This window comes from Hypanus sabinus, chromosome 1 (assembly GCF_030144855.1).
Source record: "Hypanus sabinus isolate sHypSab1 chromosome 1, sHypSab1.hap1, whole genome shotgun sequence".
NCBI classification, from domain to species: domain Eukaryota; kingdom Metazoa; phylum Chordata; class Chondrichthyes; order Myliobatiformes; family Dasyatidae; genus Hypanus; species Hypanus sabinus.
The window spans coordinates 43,918,242-43,939,373 of NC_082706.1; the positions used below are offsets into that span (position 1 = coordinate 43,918,242).

Consider the following 21,132-nt stretch of genomic DNA (forward strand, 5'->3'; position numbering starts at 1 on the left):
CATTTTGGCTTTCCTTCAAATTCCAATCAGATCAAACTGGAACTGTTCAGGTATTTCAAAGTTGTTTAGTTGCGTCATTTCAAAACTTTTCGTAGGGAGTCCGACTCACGTCCGCTCATCACCCTCTGGCTAAAGAATTGTCTACATGGACAACCCTCTATTCTGAAGCTATTCCCTTTGGTCCTCGACCTGCACACTACAGGAAACATTATCTCCACGTCCACCCGGTATAGGCTTTCAATATTCACTAAGTTTCAATGAGATTCCCCTCATTCTTGAAAACTCCAGTGAAGAAGGGGGTTCCGGTGACGTCATCGTCGAGAATGGCAGCTTAAGTCACTAGCTCCTCCGGAAAAACACGTATTAAGCCCCATTAACCTGTCAAATATAATATTTTTTGAAAAATATTTGAACTGGAAAGAGGGGCAAGAATGGGGAAAAGGAACGGAAATTTAAAAAGCGACACTGCGGAGCCTGCGGCCGAGAAGAGTGCAGCGAGCGGCTCTCCGACCCGACCGTGTGCGAGCGAGGCGGCCGCCGGGCCTCGTTCAGACCAAGCGGCGAATATTTTCGACATCCTGAAAGAAATAATGGAGGTCCAGAAAGATATAAAGCAGCAGCTCCATGATATTAAGGCAGAGCTCGCCAGCGTCAATCAAAAAATAGCGGTGGCAGAGACTCGCGTTGAGAAGGTGGAAGATCGCGTTCAAAATGTGGAACGGATACTGAGTAAGACAATAAAAATAATACATCACCAAGAAGGTAAACTGCTTGACCTGGAGGGAAGATCACGGCGGAAAAATATCAGAATCTACAACGTTCCTGAAGGAGCGGAGGGCCGGTCTATGACGGAGTTTGTCGGAAAGTTACTGCGGGACGCGCTGGATCTTCCCTTGGTTATGGAGCTGGAAGTCGAGAGAGCCCACCGCGCGTTCGTTCCGAAACCTACCCAAGATAGAAAGCCACGCTCAATAATAATTAAATTCCTCCAGTACTGCACCAAGGTGCAGATTCTACAAAGGGCCCGGGGTAAGAAGAGAGTGTTTTACGACGATAAATTAATATATTTCGACCAAGATTACCCCCCCCCCCCACGTGGTCCTGCAGAAACGCAAAGAATACTCTGAAGTAAAGCGAGTACTAAAGCAAAACAAGATTAGATTTCAAAATCCGTACCCTGCTAAACTTCTTGTGCTTTATGGAGACGGGACGCGGTTGTACCAGACGGTGGAAGAGGCGACTATAGACATGAAGGCCAGTGTCACCAAAATGAGGGAAAGCCTGGCTGAGGAATTGTCCCACTCCGCTTGGGAAATAGTGCGAGAATCGAGAAGGCAGGAGACGGGAGAAATATATCAGGAAGAGACCGGGAGTTTACAAAGACAGTCCTCACCCCCTCCAGAAGAGCCATAATATTTGGCTAACTTTAAAAATGTTGAGAAGCTAAACGGAAGCAAAAGTACACGGTGATATACCTATCTCGAGAAATACTTATTATAATGTGGATTTTATATTACTTAGTTGTAATACTTTATTCGCTCATTACTCCTTTTTCCCCACCATAATGAGTATTTATATATGTATGTAATGTATGTGTGTTATCTGTATGTATCTGTGTATGTATGTATGCATGTGTGTATGTGTGTGTATATACATATATATGCATATGTGTGTATGTATGTATGTGTGTATATATAGGAGGAGTACACAGGGAAATCTTTTCTCTGTAATGGATTTGTTCACTGACTTTTATGAATACTGCATTGGGACCCTCAACTCACAAGTAGGAGGGGTTATCCCCCACAGCTAGACATTTCCTCTAGCTCAACGCACGGTCATCTACCAGAGACCTCAGCCTTGGAATCACACGTTTGTTGCCATTTTTGTTGTTATTTGCATTTCTTGGTTCTTATTTGTTCAGGGAGTAGATCGATTAAATTTTATTCTAATTTCAATGGTACATTGACAAATAAATACAAATGGCTAAGGACAAGGTAAAATTCATTTCTTTTGCTGTCAATGGGCTATTAAATCCAATCAAATGTAAGAGAAATTTATCCAATTTGGGACAATTTGATTCATACTGGGAAAAATGGTTTAACTACATAATGCCTCATAGGACTGATTTTATTCTCACAAATCAATGAATCTGTTGTTACAAGAAAAAAATCACTCCCTACTTGTACATAGTTCTTTCCTTTTGCTTGTTGTTTTTTCTTTCCACTCTTTTCTATGAGCGTATACCTCAGATATATACTTTGTGGAGATTTGTGATATATATGATTAAATGATATATATGTACAATGTCTGAAATACATCTTATGGAAATATTTGTTTGATGATGAACTTCAATAAAAAAATAAATTACAAAAAAAAGAAAACTCAAGTGAGTATCGGTCCAGAGCCATCAAATGTCCTCATATGCGCAAGCCCACAGAGACCTGCCTCCAACTGCCTCCAACTCCACAAAGACCTGCCTCCAACTCTCCAACTCCGTGATCTCTTGCTCCGCAGATGTCCCAACCAGCCCCACTCACTTTTAAAACTGATTTATGATCTTTTATTGTCTTGAAACTGTTGCACTATTAACCATCTGTTTGTCTTTAGATGCCCCACAGAATTTCTCAATCACTTCTACCAACAGCGTGAACAATTCCTGGGTGAATATGAAGGAAGGGATTCCTACATCGATCCTCTGCTCCGTCCAGAGTTTCCCAGTGTCTAATCTGACGTGGAGACATCTCGGGGTCACACTGAGCACAACAAGTTCCAGCAATGAACTGTGACTGGAGTTTCCTCAGGTGACCCCCCAGCAGGCTGGAGTCTATCAGTGTGTGGCGGAGAATGAACACGGGACAGCGGAGAGGACAGTGACCCTCACTGTGGAATGTGAGTGTGTGGACATCGCCCAACAGTTCTCTCTAAATCTATGTATTTATTTATTTATTTATTTATTTATTGAGATACGGCGCTGAAAAGGCCCTCCAGGTCTTCGAGCCACACCGCCCCATAATTCACACAAAATGCTGGTGGAGTGCAGCAGGCCAGGTAGCATCTATAGGAAGAAACACTGTCGACATTTCGGGCTGAGACCCTTCGTCAGGATGAATCATCTGCAGATTTCCTCGTGTTTGCTGCCCCGCAATTCCCAGGTTTAATCCTAATCTAATCATGGAACAGTTACACCAGCTTCACACAAGGAAATGTGATGCATATGCACACATGATTACAACTGCAGAAGCACACATATATACAACATGTGCAAGTACACACTCAATTTACAGAAGTGCCTCTAAAATGCGGACGTGTTAGCAGACACAGATTTAGGCTGAATGTTCCTCCTCACCCTCTCTCTTTGTTCTCAGTTTCTTTCACTCCCCCTGCATTAACCATTTCTCCCTCGACCCTCAATTATTGCCCACACATCATTCCATCCCCTCCTCCAGCACACTCCCTTACTCCCCTCTCTCTCACTCCTCCCTCCAGCTCATTCCCTCAGTGAAGCTGCAGATCTCCAAGGCACACAAACACGTGATGACACACACACAACATGTGACCATGTACTCACTTGTCTCAAACACGCATGTGGAAGGGAGACATACATATTAGTTTGTTTATTGTCACGGGCCGTCACGGGTTATCAATGCCGTGAAAACGAGCTTCTCACAGAAACAGCAGAGTTTCAATATAGACACGATGAACATGAATTAACATAATCTCAAATTAACATACAGTTCTCAACAAAATAAATAAAACAATCTGGGTGGGTTCAAGAACCTGTGACCTTGGAAATAAGTTGTCGTCAGGCCTCGTATAGGTGTTAAAAAGGCACAGAAACATGGATTTACATTTCAATGTAAGTGTGCCCTCATGTGGTTCAAACATACATGTTCGTAGACATGAACACACAAACAGAGTCCCACAGTCTTACCTGGAGAGAGAGAATTGCACACACACACACACACACACACACACACACACCTTGGACCTTACTGTGGGACAGGTTGATCCCACCTGCATCACCTGCTCTCCCTCTGTCTGACCTTTTGGGCTCAGCTCAGATGTTCATGGAATATCAAGTGCCACAAACACCAGACTCAGGACCCTGGTGAGTTGCTCTGCCCTCTCCAGAGACCTTCAGCACTTCCCCATGTAACCCATCACTCCCCACTTTACCTGACACGGGGGTAAGCAAGGCTGACCCACGGGAAGAATGAACTGACCCTGATATCCCTCAAACCCAACCTCCCTCACCCCACCCATATCTCTGGTGTCCCACATCTACCCCAAAATGGCCGAAGTTATGATGAGCCATTGTTTGAAGCTTCAGACAGAATGAAGAAGTTGTGAGGATTCGGAAAGTTCCTTCTTGTTGTCCATGAGCCCAGCGTCACAGTCATGGGTCCTTTTAATTTGCCAATTCCTAGATTAAAATATCCTAAATTGGTATTGTTGTGAATAGAGAATAAGGTTACCAAAAGATTAGGTGGGACACAGATCAGATGCAGATTGGGGCAGAGAAGTGGCAGATGCAGATTAATTGCAGCACGTGTGCAGTGTTTCAGTTTGGAAGATCAGGTGTAAAGTGACAGGAACAGTTAATAGCAGGACCCTTAACAATGTCAATGATCAGAAGAATTTGGAGATCTGTGTTCATAGCTCCCAAAGGGTTGATAGGGTGAGAAAGAAGGTGTAAGGCATGTTTGCCTTTATGAGTTCCAGAGTTATGAAGTTACGTTAGAGCTGAAGTAAGTTTTGGTTAGACCCCATGTGAAGTATTGCCTTCTGTTCACCGCATTATAGGAACGGTGTAGAGACTTTGGAGAGGGTGAAAAAGAGGATGCTGTCTGGATGACAGAGCAGGTGTGATAAGGAAAGGTTGGGCATGCAAATTGTTTTCTCCACAGACTGGTTGGAGATATCAGGGCAAAAATAGACGGTCGGTATCTTTTACCTGGGGTTGTAATGTTCAGTATTGGAGGCCATGCATCGAAGGTGAGAAGACATAAATGAAAAGAAGATTCACAGGACAAGTTTCCTTTCTATACAGCGTGCCGAGGGAGCCTGAAATGTTCTGTCGGGGTGGTGGTGAAGGTAGAGGTGTTTCAAAGGCACGAAGATGGGCATATGAAAGTGCAGGGAATGGAGAGAAATGGAGATGTTGTAGGCAGAATAGGTTAGCTTAGTTAATGATTTGGGTTCTAGAATAATTCTCTCACCATAACATCATGAGCCGCAGGGGCTGTTCCTGAGCTGTACTTCTCCACATTCTGTGTACATTGGAAAACATTGCAAAGGTGGAATGGAATTGATTGTAGAAATCATTCAGGTGGTCGACACGTGGAATCTTGTTATACACCATGTGTTCTCATAATTACCTCTTTATTTGCCTTTATTAGACGCCCCACAGAATCTCTCAATCACTTCTACCAACAGCGTGAACAATTCCTGGGTGAATATAAAAGAAGGGATTCCTACATCGATCCTCTGCTCCGTCCAGAGTTTCCCAGTGTCTAATCTAACATGGAGACATCTCGGTGTCACACTGAACACAAGAAGTTCCAGTAATGAACTGTGGCTGGAATTTCCTCAGGTGACCCCCCAGCAGGCTGGAGTCTATCAGTGTGTGGCGGAGAATAAACACGGGACAGCGGAGAGGGCCGTCACCCTCAGTGTGGAGTGTAAGTGGATGCGTTGTACAAATGCAAAGTCAGTGGACTATTTATCCTTCGATACACAATACACACTCAGTGGCCACTTTATTAAGCACCTGTACACCTGCTTGTTAATGCAAATATCGAATCAGTGAATCATGTGTCAGTAACTCAATGCATAAAAACATGCAGACATGGTTAAGAGATTCTGTTGTTCAGATCAAATATTGGAATGGCGAACGAATATGATTAAAGGAGAATAAGTACTCCTGTTTGAGTACTGTTTGGGGGGGGGGACAGCCTACCTGGGGGAAGCAGCAGTGGCTGTGTCTCTGGCACAGAACCTGGCCCTGTGTCTCAGAAAGGTAGGAAATGGAAGAGGAAGGGAATAGTGATAGGGGACTCTATAGTTAGGGGGTCAGACAGGCGATTCTGTGGATGCAGGAAAGAAACTCAGATGGTAGTTTACTCCCAGCTGTCAGGGTCCAGGATGTTTCAGATCGTATCCAAGGTATCCTGCAGTGGAAGGGAGGTTGTGGTACACATTGGTACCAATGACATAGGTAGGAAAGGGGAAGAGGTCCTGAAAAAAGGCTACAGGGAGTTAGGAAGGAAATTGAGAAACAGGACTGCAAAGTTAGTAATCTCAGGATTATTGCCTGTGCCACACAACAGTGAGAATAGGAATAGGATGAGGTGGAGGTTAAATGTGTGGCTGAGGGATTGGAGCAGAGGGCAGGGATTCCCATTTCTGAATCATTGGGGCCACTTTTGGGGCAGGTGTGACCTGTACAATAAAAGACAGGTTGCACTTGAATCCCAGGGGTCCAATACGAGCAACAGCAGAGTTTCAATATAGACACGATGAACATGAATTAACATAATCTCAAATTAACATACAGTTCTCAACAAAATAAATAAAACAATGTGGGTGGGATCAGGAAACTATGGCTATGGAAATAAATTGTCATCAGGCCTCGTATAGGTGTTAAAAAGGCACACAAACATGGATTTACATTTCAATGTAAGTGTGCCCTCACATGGTTCAAACATACATGTTTGTAGACATGAACACACAAACAGAGTCCCACAGTCTTAACTGGAGAGAGAGAATTGTATACACACACACCTTGGCCCTTACTGTGGGACAGGTTGATCCCACCTGCGTTGCCTGCTCTCGCTCTGTCTGATCTTCTGGGTTCAGCTTGATTGTCATGGAATATCAAGTGCCACAAACCACAAACACCAGACACGGGACCCTGGTGAGTTGCTCTGCCCTCTCTAGAGACCTTCAGCACTTCCCCATGTAACCCATCACTCCCCACTTTACCTAACACAGGGGTGAGCAAGGCTGACCAACAGGAAGAATGAACTGACACTGATATCCCACAAACCCAACCTCCCTCACACCACCCACATCTCCGGTGTCCCACATCTACTCCGAAATGGCCGAGGTTATGATGAGCCATTGTTTGAAGCTTCCAACAGAGTGAAGAAGTTGTGAGGATTAGGAAAGTTCCTTCTTGTTGTCCATGAGCCCAGCGTCATGGCTCGTGCGTTTTTTAATTTGCCAGTTCCTAAATTAAAATATCCTAAATTTGTGTTGTTGTAAATAGAGAATAAGGTTGGAAAAAGATTAGGTGGGACACAGATTAGATGCTGAATGGGGCAGAAAAGTGGTAGATGGAGATTAATTGCAGCACGTGTGCAGTGTTTCAGTTTGGAAGATCAGGTGTAAAGGGACAGGAACAGTTAATGGCAGGACCCTTAACAATGTCTATGATCAGAAGAATTTGGAGATGTGTGTTCATAGCTCCCAACAGTTTGATAGGGTGGGAAAGAAGGTGTAAGGCATGTTTTCCTTTATGAGTTCCAGAGTTATGAAGTTACGTTAGAGCTGAAGTAAGTTTCGGTTAGACTCCATGTGAACTATTGCATTCAGTTCTATTCACCGCATTATCGGAACAGTGGAGAGGCTTTGGAGAGGGTGAAGAAGAGGATGCTGTCAGGATGACAGAGCAGGTGTGATAAGGAAAGGTTGGACATACAAATTGTTTTCTCCAGAGACTGGTTGGAGATATCAGGGCAAAAATAGACGGTCAGTATCTTCTATCTGGGGTTGTAATGTTCAGTATTGGAGGCCATGGATCAAAGGCGAGAAGCTGTAAATGCAAAGATTCACAGGACAAGTTTCCTTTTCATACAGCGAGCTGAGAGAGTCTGCAATGTTCTGTCAGGAGTGGTGGTGAAGGTAGAGGTGTTTCAAAGGCACGAAGATGGGCATATGAAAGTGCAGGGAATGGAGGGATATGGACATGTTGTAGGCAGAATAGGTTAGCTTAGTTAATGATTTGGGTTCTAGAATAATTCTCTCACCACAACATCATGAGCCGCAGGGGCTGTTCCTGAGCTGTACTTCTCCATATTCTGTGTACATTGGAACACATTGCAAAGGTGGAATGGAATTGATTGTAGAAATCATTCAGGTGGTCGACACGTGGAATCTTGTTGTTCTCATAATTAACTCTTTATTTGTCTTTATTAGATGCTCCACAGAACATCTCAATCACTTCTCTCAACAGCGTGAACAATTCCTGGGTGAATATGAAGGAAGGGATTCCTACATCGATCCTCTGCTCTGTCCAGAGTTTCCCAGTGTCTAATCTAATGTGGAGACATCTCGGGGTCACACTGAACACAATAAGTTCCAGCAATGAACTGCGGCTGGAGTTTCCTCAAGTGACCCCCCAGCAGGCCGGAGTCTATCAGTGTGTGGCGGAGAATGAACACGGGACAGCGGAGAGGGCCATCACCCTCAGTGTGGAGTGTAAGTGGATGCATTGCTACATCTCTAAGTACAAATGCAAAGTCAGTGGACTATTTATCCTTTGATACACAATACACACTCAGTGGCCACTTTATTAAGTACCTGTACACCTGTTGTTTAATGCAAATATCTAATCAGTGAATCCTGTGGTGGCAACTCAATGTATAAAAGAGATTCTAGTGTTGATCAGACCAAATATTGGAATGGGGAAGAAATATGATTAAAGTGACTTTAACCATGGAATGATTGTTGGTACTAGGCAGGGTTGTTTGACTACAAAGTTCAAAGTAAAATTTATTATCAGAGTACATACATATATCACCACATACAACCCTGAGATTCTTTCTCTGCAGGCAGACTTAGGATATCTATAGAGTAGTAACTGTAAACATCAGCAGCTGCTAATTGTACATTAACTGCACGTGTAGATATAAATGACTCTTAGTAAATAATGAGCATGAAGTAACAGTATACAGAGTCCTTAAATGAGTGTAAATATCACCTTTTGTTGAAGAGCCTAATGATTTCAGGATCTGCCAATCTTCTGGAATTTTCATGCACACGTCTTTAGCGTTTACAGAGAATGGTTTGAAAAACAAACAAAAAAAAGATCCATTGAGTGTCAGTTCTGTGGGTGGAAGCAGTTTGTTAATGGGAAAGGTCAGAGGAGAAAAGCCAGACTGGTTCAATGTGACAGGAAGGCGACAGTAACTCAAACAATCACACGTTACAGCAGTGATATGCAGAAGAACATCTCTGAATGTGGAGGAGGGGGATCCAATGCATCAAAATGGAGACAGACTCAGTTTACAGAGAATGGAAAGGGGTGTCCCACAGAGGACAGCTGATGCTTCAGAATAACACTGGACCATTACAATATATCAGTGCTACCAACACCTCCTGCCTGTTTCTTCCCAGATAAGCCTGAGATTTCTCGGGACTCAGGATGCACTCGGACCCCCGATGTCATCACATGCGTGTGTGCGGCCAGATCAAACCCACCCGGAGAGCTCACCTGGCACCTCCCCCTCGCCAGCCTCAGCGGGAACCAGACGCACGGTCGTTTCCAGACGTGGCAGGTGGCAGACGGGCAACTGGTGACTGGCTCGCTGACCTTGAGTGTGGGCGAGGGAGAGGAGGATGGGACCGCCTTCTGTACAGTCCGAAACCAGCATGGAGAGGCCATGTTCGCGGTGTACCTGTGGATGAAAGGTGAGGATATCTCTGAGGAATATTCTGCATTCAGCAGAGTGCAGCCTTAACCTCAGCAATTCCCTCCATCCTCCACTTGAGCTCCACTGAGCAAAGTCCACCTTCCCTTCCGTCGGGATGGGGAAGATCGCATGGACAGAGGGGAGTTTACGCCTGCGTCCTGTCCCCACTAATGGTCATCATCACATTGCTAGTCATGGGATCTTGCTGTGTATAGATTGCTATCCTGCTTCCCTTGGGACCAGATCCCAAGCTGAGGAACACATTGGGATGGTGAAATGGGAATCACACTCTCCACTCTGCTTTAAGACACCACAGCCTTATCCAGGATTTAGCCCAAGTAAAACTGGGAAGGAACACATGGATCTCTCTCTCCTACAAAATGTTGGCGATGAAAAGTCAAATGTTCTGGATATTACATTAGAATCAGAATCATGTCCGATATCACCGGCACATGCCCTCAAATGTGTAGTTTTGTGACAGGACTACATGGCAATATAAAATATCTATAAATTACAATAAGGAATATATATACAGTGCCTAGAAAAAGTATTCACCTCCTTGTAAGTTTTTGTGTTTTATTGTTTTATAGCATTGAATCACAGTAGATTTTGGCGGGAAGTATTCCATACCTTCTCACAACTTTTTAGGGTCCAATTTGACCCAAATCCCCTTACTGCCTTGTTTGGTATTATTGCAAATGAAGATATAACTTTAAATACTCCTAACTTACAGGTTTTAGTTTTTACCTCTCTTTTAGCAAGAAGAGCAATTTTGCTTAAATGGAAGGAGTCTATTCCCACTACACATCTTCAATGGCTACGTGATATTATGTCTGATTTAAATTTAGAGAAGATCCGCTACTCAGTCTTAAAACAATTTTTTATGATATCTGGGGACTTTTCCGAAATTGCTTTTCCAATTTATAAAGTTTAACAGTGCACAGACTTTTATGTATATTTCTATCTTCCCTTCTTAAGCGAATATGTTTTTTTTCCTAATTATCCACTATCATCCATCAGCTTTTTTCTTTGGTAGTTGGTAGGGGGTTGACTTTTTTTTATATAAAAAATTTCTTTTATGATATATGACCTATCTTTAATTTTTTGATTGCAGAGTGGTATACCTTTATGTGATATGCTATAACATTTTGATCAATTTTATCACAATATATAAATATACACAAGTTATGTTGAGATGTATCTATGTGCTGCACTCTATAAATCTTGTTTTTTCTTCTGAATTAAAATATTGTAAAAAGAATCACAATAGATTTAATTTGGCTTTTTTTGACACTGATCAACAGAAAAAGACTCTTTCATGCCAAAGTAAAAATGGACCTCTAGAAAGTGATCTAAATTAATTACAAATATAAAACACAAAATATGTGATTGCATAAGTATTCACCCCCTTCAAGTCAGTATTTAGTAGATGCATCTTTGGCAGCAATTACAGCCTTCAGTCTGAGTGGATAGGTCTCTTTCAGAGAGGTACATCCAGACACTACAATTCTTCCCTATTCTTCCTTACAAAACTGCTCACCCTCTGTCAGACTTCATGGAGATTGCAATTTTACCGCAGTTTTCCAGTTCAGCCATAAATTCTCAATTAGATCGAGGTCCATACTGTGACTTTGCCACAACAGGACATGAACATTGTTTTTAATCCATTCCTGTGTAGCTTTGGCTTTATGCGTGGGGTCTTTGTCTTGCTGGAAAACAAAATTTCTTCATAGTCCCAGTTCTCTTGCAGACTGCATCAGGTTTTCCAACAGGATTCCCCTGTACTTTGCTGCAATGATTTTACCCTCTGCCTTCCAAACCTACCAGGGCCTGCTGCAGTGAAGCATCCCCACAGCGTGATGCAGTCACTGTCACGTTTCACTGTGGGGATGGTGCGTACTCATGATGTGCAGTGTTTGGTTTACGCCAAACAGCATTATTTCTGATGGCCAAAATGTTCAATTTTGGTTTCATCAGACGATAGAACCTTCTTCTACCTGACTTCAGAGTCTCCCACATACCTTCCAGCAAACTCTAGCTGTGATTTCATGTGGGTTTCTTTTCAACAGTGTCCTTTTGTTTGCCACTCTCCCATACGCTGAAACTGGTGAAGCACCCGGGCAACAGTTGTTGTATGCACAATCTCTCCTATCTCAGCCACTGAAGCTTGTAACTCCTCCAGAGTTGTCATCAGTCTCTTGGTGGCCTCCCTCTCTACTCTTCTTCTTTCATGGTTACTCACTTTTTGAAGACAGCCTGCTCCGGGCAGATGTACAGCTGTGCAATATTCTTTCCATTTCTCGATGATTGAATTAACCGTTCTCCAAGGAATAGACAGAAAATTGGAAATTTTCTTGTATCATACTCCTGACCTGTACTTTACAATGACCCTTTCAGGGAGTTGCTTGGAGTACTCTTTTGACTTCATGGTGTAGCTTTTGCCAGCACCCTGACTCACAAGCAGGTGGACCCTCCCTGTTCAGCTGTATTTTTATCACAATCAATAATTTTGTGTTTTGAATTTGCAATTTGTTTAGATCACTTTGCAGAGATCTGTTTTCACTTTGACATGAAAGAGTCTTTTCCTGTTGATTAGTGTCAAAAAAGCCTAATTAAATCCACAGTGACACAGTGTTGTAAAACAATAAAAGATGAATACTTTTTATAGGCACAGTACAGGTATATATTTATAGAAAGTAAATTAAATTAAGTTGTGTAAAGAGAGACCAAAAAAGTGAAAACAATCATGACACAGTGGCAGTGAGGCTGAAACTGTTCCTCACACATGAGTGTCTTGTACTTCCTCCTTCATGGTAACAAAACGAAGAAGACATATCCTGGGTGGTGCAGTCTATAATGATGCCTATTTGAGGCTTCAACTTTTGAAGATGATTTAGGTACTAAAGAGGCAGGTGACCATGATGGTGTTGAGTTTGCAACTTTCTGCAGCTTTTTTGGATCCTGTGCAGTGGCTAGTCCATAAATGAGAAAGGGTTTGACTTGTACAGTGGACTATTCTGAAGCTGTCCTGTTGCTTGATGTTACAGGTGGGGTCTCTGCTGTCTGGATCACAGTGTTACTCACGAGCAATGGCGTTCTCAGTATGCTACTGGCTGGATTCTTCATCTCCAGGTACATCCCGAGGTAAGTCCAGATGAATGTTCAAGTTCAGTTTTATTGTCATTTCAATTGTATACATTTATACCATGAAATGAAACAACATTCTCTGGACCACGGTATACAACACAGTGCATATAACACACACAGCACATAAAACATTACCACAAATAAGTTAACAAATAATAAAATAAATTCTATACGATTGACATTGATCATAAGGTGCATTTACAACACTTCATAAGTGATGAGATCTGGGTGGTGTCAGGGAGTTCAGCAATGGAGAAGAAGCTGTTTCCCATCCTAACAGTCCTTCTCATAATGCTACGGTTCCTCCTGCCTGATGGTGGGGTGCTGGAGGGGACAAAGATAGTGAACGAGATTGTGAGACGGATGGGAGGGATCCTTGACAATCCTAAGGGTCCTGGTAAACATCTTGGATGGGTGGAAGAGATACCCCGATGATCATTTCAGCAGCCCTTGTAATCCTTTGTCGGGTCTTGTGGTCAGACATTTTTCAATTGCTGTACCAGTGATGCAACTGGTCAGGATACTCTCGATGGTGCTCCTGTTAAAAATTAGTTAGAATAAAGGGAAGAAGTAGCCTCAAATGCCTCAATCTCTTTAGGAAATGGAGACGTTGCTTTGCTTTCTTGAGTAAAGAGATGGTGTTGGGGGTCCAGGTGAAATTGTAGGTGAGGAATGATCAGCTTCTGTTCAGATCCTACCTTCTGCTGTCTGCCTGTGGGTGACTGCTTTGATCGGGTCTCCATCTGTTCCAGTCCCTGTCTCCCCTACTGACTGGGAGCCAACAATCATTCATGTTCATTGTTACATTCTACATTCTGGTGGTATACAGTGCCTATAAAAATTATGCTTGGAAGTGTTCATGTTTTATTGTTTTACAACATTGAATCACAGTACATTTAATTTGGCTTTTTTTGACACAGATCATCAGAAAGATACTCTTACGTGTCAAACTGAAAAGATACCTCTACTATGTGATCTAAACTTACAGATGTAAAACACAGGATAAATGATTGCAGAAGTATTCACCCGCTTCAAGTCAGTACTGTTCGTAGATGCAACTTTAGTGGCAATTACAGTCTTGAGTCTGTGTGGACAGGTTTCTTTCAGCTTTGCACATCTGGACACTGCAATCCTTCCCCATTCTTCAACTGCTCAAGGTCTGTCAGATTGCATGGGGATCGTCAGTGAAAATCTCTTTTCTAATCCAGCCACAAACTCTCAAATGGATTGAGGTCTGGACTCTGATTTGGCCTCTCCAGGACATTACATTTGTTGATTTTAATCCATTCCTGTGTAGCTTTGGCTTTATGCTTGAGGTCATTGTCTTGCTGGCAAGCAAATCTTCTCCCAAGATCCAGTTCTCCTGGGAAATCAGCATTTTCCTGTATTTTGCTGCCTTCATTTTACCCTCTACCTTCACAAGCCTTGCAGGGTTTGCTGCAGTGAAGCATCCCCTCAGCATGTTGCAGCCACCACCATGCTTCATGGTAGGGATGGTGGTTTCTGATGCATGGTTTTATGCTTACGCCAAACATAGCGTTTAGTCTGATGGCCAACAAACTGACTTTTGATTTCAATCTCGCATAGAGCCTTCTTCCAGCTGACTTCAGAGACTCCCACGTGCCTTCTGGCCAATGCTAGCTGAGATTTCATGTGAGCGATTTTCAACAGTAGCTTCCTCTTTGCCACTCTCCCATAAACCTGGGACTGGTGAAGCACCTGGACAACAGTTGTTGTTTGCACAGTCTCTCCCATCTCAGCCACTGAAGCTTGCAACTCCTCCTGAATTGTCACAGGTCTCTTGGTGGCCTTCCTCACTAGTCCCCTTCTTGCACAGTCACTCAGGGTTTTGAGGATGGCCTGCTGAGGCAGATTTACAGCTGTGCCATATCCTTTACATTTCTTGATGATTAACTTAACTGTTCTCCAAAGGATATTCAGTAACATGGAAATGTTCATTTATCCATCTTATTTTATCTTCTGCTTTTCAATAACATAGTCACAAAGTTGCTTGGAGTGTTCTTTTGTCTTCATGATGTAGTTTTTGCCAGGATACTGACTCACTAGCAGTTGGAGCTTCCAGATACAGGTGTATTTTTACTCCAATCAATTGAAACACCTTGACCGTACACAGGATTCCAAAAGCACATCTCCATATAACTAATGATGTGACTCCTGAAACCATCCTGTGGCACCAGTGATGATTTGGTGGTCATTTTAAAGGGGGGGGGTGGTGAATGAATATTCATCCATTCAGTTATTTTGTATTTTATATTTGTAATTTTGTACAGGTCTATTTTCACCTTGTCACAAAAGTCTTTTTTTTATTGATTAGTGTCAAGAAAGACAAATTAAACCCAATTGACTTAATGTTGTAAAACAGTACACCATAAAAACTTATGGGAGTGGGTGAATATGTTTTAGAGACACTCTATACTACAATCAACTGAAACAGCTTGACCATACACAGGTCTCCAAAAAGAGATCTCCACTTAACTAATTATGTGACTTCTGAAACCAATAGGCTGGACCAGTCATCATATGGTGTGTCATATTATAGTGGGTGAATACTTGTGCAATCAATTATTTTGTGTTTTATATTTATAATTAACTTCAAGCACTTTGTAGAGATCTGTTTTGCATCTTGACATGAAAGAGTCCTTTTCTGTTGCTCAATCAAAAAGACAAATTAAACCACTGTCATTCAATGTTGCAAAACAATAAAACATGAAAACATCCAAGGGGGGTGAATAGTTTTATAGGCAGTGTATATGCTTTGGTAAATAGCAGGAACACTGTACATTACAGACATGACAAAATAATTTATTAAGAGACACAGCACGGAACAGGCCCTTGTTCCCCAAACCCAAGCCGATCACAGGACAATTTACAATGACCAATTGAGCTACTGGTACATCTCTAGAATGTAGGAGGAAACTAGAGCACCCGAAGGAATCCATGTGGTCACAGGGAGGACGTACACGGCGTCTGTATGTGATACGTAACTTGCATGATAAAATAAACCAACGTAAACAAAGAGAGCTCCAGATCCAAACGCACAATGAGGGAGACTGGGAATTCCCTGCCTTCCAGTCTGGTCCTTGTCATCCTGTGGTCACACAGCGCTTGGGTGGTCACACCTTGATCAGTGGTCAGTTGTCAGCACCACAGGTGAGGCGTCCAAACGAAGAAGGAAACTATTAAACTTTCAGATATTTCTCTCTCTCTTATAAGTGGAAGAGGGTTAAGGGAGGCGATGGGAAGTGGGGAGGAGGCGGTTTGGGAGAAGGGAATGGAGGGGTGGGGAAAGAGGGGAGAAGGAAAGGAGGAAGGAAGAGGAGGGGCGGAGTGGTGCCACTCCACAGCCTCAGTGGAGGATGTTGTATCAGACGGTCTGGATGTCACAGTGAGGCGGGATCAGGGTGGGGATTAGGCTGACACTCTGATGTTCTGTAACCTTGGGTCAAACTTCTGCTGTTCCAGACGGGATGCACGGACCAAGGAGACGGCCTTGGAGATCCTGGACAGCACCGTCAGCTCCACTGCACACTTGACCGCATCTCAGGTACAGGTCAGAGCTCAGTCCAGTAAAGGTCAGGACACTGGGAGCACAGCGGTGCGGGAAGGACATTGAGTGGGGGGGGGGGCGGTGTCGCACCATAGGGCGATGCTCACAGACTGCCATGGTTTGTGGTTTAGGAGCATGGGTGAGTGAATGAGAGGGAGGGAAGGAGCAACAGTGAGGGAGGATGAGAGTGAGATGGTGGGAGATAGAGAGACAGAGATGGAAAGAGAGAAAGAGGATCAAGAGAATGATGAAATAGATAAAGATGAGAGACTCGCAGAGAATTGGGAGGAGACAGAGTAACTGAAAGAGAAGAGATGAGGGAGGAGAGCGGTAAAGAACGAGAACTGTGTCCACAACAGGGTTCCAACTTGTTATTCAGAGCCTGTAATTCACCAGTCATCATTGATGCAAACAGTGAATGTGTGAAAGACAATCCAGATGTTGTGGAATTAGTTTCATGATGGGGAGTGAGCAGTTCAATGGTGTTTGATGAAGAATTGAGATTTGCTTTTATTTCTGCCCCAGGACACGGAGAGGCAGAGGAGGAGCCGGATCCCACTGGAAGTTTCACCAGTAATGCCCGTTGGAGAGGTGGAGGAGTGTGACCCGGTGTATGCCAACCTGCGGGAACTGCCTGGCGGTGGGGGTCCTGTTCACAGGGGGGAGACGGTCACATATGCAGCGTTGCACTTCCAGTCAGTTGGACCAGCCTGAGGGGTCACAGCACTGGTGGTTGGGGGGTGGGGGGAGGTTGGGGAGAGATCCTTCTGGTTCTCCGGGAGATAGCCAGTGCTGGAGGGAACATTGCAGCCAACTACACAGCAGGATCCCACAAAGCACTGGGTCCCACAGACCCAGGTTACCACCTACTTTCTAATCATGTTCATTCATATCAAGCGAAACTGGAGACTCGCTGATTCAGACAAATAAAATCACATTGCTTTTATTGGAGGGTGCAGGGTGAACAGTGAAGAGATAGAATCGCTCAGGGATTGCCACTCGAGAGTTAGGGGAGCTGTTCAGTGGGGAGTACAGTGGGAGGGATGGTGAAGAGGATGCACCATGTTGTGGAGAGGGTGGGGAGGAGGGAGCACTGTGTTGGGGGGAGAGATAAGGAGATTTGAAGGAATTTATTGAGGGGGGAGTACAGTGGATCACTGTTGGGAAGAAGGACCTTGGTTCCCATCAGCTGAGGGGTGGGGGGCCATGGCCGGTATTCATCGGTCTACTTAGAGACGATGTGGGTCACCCTCGCTGCTGTGGACTGATTACCACATTCCCCACATCAGTGAGCGGACTTCAAGACATCTGAGTTCTGGGGGTGGGGGGTTGTGGGGATAAATTAGGACCATCCCAGAGGGCTGCTATGTCCCTGTGCCAGGTTACCTCCTCATTTTGGAGTCACAGACAGAGGCAGAATAACTGGGTCTGTGAGGAGGACAGAGAACATGTGGGGGTGTGGAGTGGGTGTAATGTACAGACACGTGAGTGGACCCAGACTCTGCAGCTCCAATATCATTTGGGACAAATCTCTACACTGTGCACAGGTTGCTGATGGTTACAACGCAGGTACGCTGGGCATGTGGAAGGTCAACACTGCACTGGCACTAATTGTATGGGGATCCAAGTTCAAGGCAGGGATATCTTGCCAAAATTCATACACAGTCCTGAAACATTGACCTATTTCTCCTTGCACAGAAGGTGCCTGGATGGTTGGAATATTGTAGTCAGCTCTGGGCTCCGTGTGAAGGGGAGTCTACTCGTGGGGTGGTGGGGGCTCAGACACTGTCTGTGTTCAGTGATAGTACTGATTTGTTGAATATGAATAGAATCAGCGGGCTAGGGATTAGGGGAGGGAAGTAATGATCAGGTCAATAATCAGTCATATTTATTGAATAGTGGAACGGAGACAGTCCTGTCCTGATATTACGGGTTATGTGGTTTTCTGTTGCTATAGTTCACCCACTTCAAGCTTCGCCCTATTGTCCACTCAGAGATGTTTTCCTGCACACCACTGTTGTAACTTGTGGTTATTTGAGCTACTGTCGCCTTCCTGTCAGCTGAATCAGTCTGCCCATTCTTCTCTGAGTCTCATTAACAAGGCATTTTCCGACAAAATTGCAGCTTACCAGTTTTTATTTTTTGTTTGTTTGTTTTCACACCACACGATGTAAACTCTAGAGACCATGTACATGAAAATCCCAGGAGATCAGCAGGGTCTGAGATACTCAAACCACCCTGTCTGGCACCAACAATTATTCCACAGTCAGTCACTTAGATCACATTTCTTCACCACTCTGATGTTTGGTATGAACCTCTTGACCATGTCTGGATGCTTTTAAGCATGAAGTTGCTGCAAGATGATTGTATGTCCGTATTAAAGTAATCACTGAGTGCATGTTCCATGGAGGATTTGTCTAATGTTACATTTATTAAGAGTGGGATTAAAGGTCTATCAGATTTACATCTCTGAACTGTTTGCTTCTATTGGATTTCCTTTCTCTCCTTGACAATTCGCTCCCTGTGTCCGTGTTTCTAATGTCAACATGTCACACTGCCTGAGCACACTCCCACCTGGGACAACTTCTGTTGGAATGTGCTCAGTGGAGCAGAACACATGCTTCAGTCCAACGACTGTTCATTTTCTCTCTCAGCCACAGCAGGTCCAATTCATGTGGTGCTTTGGGCACAGTGTGATGCCCTTGATGCCAAAGTCAATATTTTTATCAATGGCCTCGATGGCAGGGTGTCTTTGATGATGAATGCTGGTTTCTTTTGTCAGCAGTCATGTCATGGTCCAGATCAGTTCCCCTTTAAATTTAGTTAGGTTGCGATCTGGACCATTAACTCCTTGTTCCCTTCTAATTCTGTTTCACGCATCCCTTGAGCTTGGCAATCAAGGTAATCTACTCTCGACCCAAACCGGCAGTTTATAAGCCCCTGGCTTTAGCCGTTCGGGGCCAGAGTGTTAAGAAGCCTTCGCAAGTCAGCGCCGCTGCTACGACAAGCCAGAGTGATCCAGCTAGCATCGGAGTACCAGCAATTCACCTTCCGTCACCAGAGTGGGTCCGGGCAAGGTCAATCTATCAGGGGTGAGTTGGAAGGCGGAGTCCTGACTCGACGTTCAAGCCCCTTGTCCATGTCTACCCTTCGAAAAGTCCTGGCTCGGTGCCTGAGCTGAAGGCTGAGTCCTGACTCGAAGTTCATTCCCTTTGTCCATGTTTATCTTTCGAAGAGTCCCGGCTCGGTGCCTGAGTGGAAGGCGGAGTTCCGGCTCTAAGTCATGCCCAGTGTCTGTGTCTACCCCCTGAAGAGTCCCGGCTCGATGTCTGATCTGAAGAAGTTCTGGTTCAAGACTTTGTCCTGTGTTTTGATGTCCACGTTTCTGGCTGCAGCGATCCATGGTATCCAAGTGTCTGGCGGCGGTGAATCAAGGTCCCAGTCTGCAAGTCCAAGGGCCGTGGCGGTCCCAGTCCCCAGGGTCCCAGTCGTTGCCGCGGCTGTGCATGTCCCCCCCGTTTCCAAGTCCCAGGTCCGCGGCTGTGCATGTCCCCCCCCCGTTTCCAAGTCCCAGGTCCGCGGCTGTGCATGTCCCCCCCGTTTCCAAGTCCCAGGTCCGCGGCTGTGCATGTCCCCCCCGTTTCCAAGTCCCAGGTCCGCGGCTGTGCATGTCCCCCCCGTTTCCAAGTCCCAGGTCCGCGGCTGTGCATGTCCCCCCCCGTTTCCAAGTCCCAGGTCCGCGGCTGTGCATGTCCCCCCCCGTTTCCAAGTCCCAGGTCCGCGGCTGTGCATGTCCCCCCCCGTTTCCAAGTCCCAGGTCCGCGGCTGTGCATGTCCCCCCCCGTTTCCAAGTCCCAGGTCCGCGGCTGTGCATGTCCCCCCCGTTTCCAAGTCCCAGGTCCGCGGCTGTGCATGTCCCCCCCGTTTCCAAGTCCCAGGTCCGCGGCTGTGCATGTCCCCCCCGTTTCCAAGTCCCAGGTCCGCGGCTGTGCATGTCCCCCCCGTTTCCAAGTCCCAGGTCCGCGGCTGTGCATGTCCCCCCCGTTTCCAAGTCCCAGGTCCGCGGCTGTGCATGTCCCCCCCGTTTCCAAGTCCCAGGTCCGCGGCTGTGCATGTCCCCCCCGTTTCCAAGTCCCAGGTCCGCGGCTGTGCATGTCCCCCCCCCGTTTCCAAGTCCCAGGTCCGCGGCTGTGCATGTCCCCCCCCGTTTCCAAGTCCCAGGTCCGCGGCTGTGCATGTCCCCCCCGTTTCCAAGTCCCAGGTCCGCGGCTGTGCATGTCCCCCCCGTTTCCAAGTCCCAGGTCCGCGGCTGTGCATGTCCCCCCCCCCGTTTCCAAGTCCCAGGTCCGCGGCTGTGCATGTCCCCCCCCCGTTTCCAAGTCCCAGGTCCGCGGCTGTGCATGTCCCCCCCCCGTTTCCAAGTCCCAGGTCCGCGGCTGTGCATGTCCCCCCCGTTTCCAAGTCCCAGGTCCGCGGCTGTGCATGTCCCCCCCGTTTCCAAGTCCCAGGTCCGCGGCTGTGCAAGTCCCCCCCGTTTCCAAGTCCCAGGTCCGCGGCTGTGCAAGTCCCCCCCGTTTCCAAGTCCCAGGTCCGCGGCTGTGCATGTCCCCCCCGTTTCCAAGTCCCAGGTCCGCGGCTGTGCATGTCCCCCCCGTTTCCAAGTCCCAGGTCCGCGGCTGTGCATGTCCCCCCCGTTTCCAAGTCCCAGGTCCGCGGCTGTGC

At 45.6% G+C, this 21,132-nt stretch overlaps 2 protein-coding genes across 2 annotated transcripts in view; both read left to right on the forward strand.

Moving 5' to 3' along the window:
- Positions 1-5,525, forward strand: part of LOC132393391 (sialic acid-binding Ig-like lectin 13) — a 39,806-nt gene extending 34,281 nt beyond the window's left edge. The window contains exons 5-6 of the mRNA XM_059968541.1: positions 2,608-2,889; positions 5,400-5,525. Coding sequence (XP_059824524.1) covers positions 2,608-2,786 — 179 coding nt within the window. The 3' untranslated portion in view covers positions 2,787-2,889; positions 5,400-5,525. The remainder of the gene's footprint in view (positions 1-2,607; positions 2,890-5,399) is intronic.
- On the forward strand, positions 4,292-17,461 carry LOC132398933 (myelin-associated glycoprotein-like). The gene is made up of 7 exons (XM_059978800.1): positions 4,292-4,316; positions 5,400-5,681; positions 8,200-8,481; positions 9,400-9,693; positions 12,743-12,839; positions 16,326-16,407; positions 16,936-17,461. The coding sequence occupies exons 1-7, from the start codon at positions 4,292-4,294 to the stop codon at positions 17,122-17,124; spliced, it is 1,251 nt and encodes a 416-aa protein (XP_059834783.1). The 3' UTR covers positions 17,125-17,461.
- The last annotated feature ends 3,671 nt before the right edge of the window (positions 17,462-21,132 follow it).

Bases quoted from the DNA above. Each gene is read 5' to 3' on its own strand.
- LOC132398933 (XM_059978800.1), top strand. From the start codon at position 4,292: ATGGCCGAAGTTATGATGAGCCATT. The intron at 4,317-5,399 runs GTTTGAAGCTTC...TGCCTTTATTAG, and splicing joins CGAAGTTATGATGAGCCATT to ACGCCCCACAGAATCTCTCA. The intron at 12,840-16,325 runs GTAAGTCCAGAT...CTGCTGTTCCAG, and splicing joins ATCTCCAGGTACATCCCGAG to ACGGGATGCACGGACCAAGG.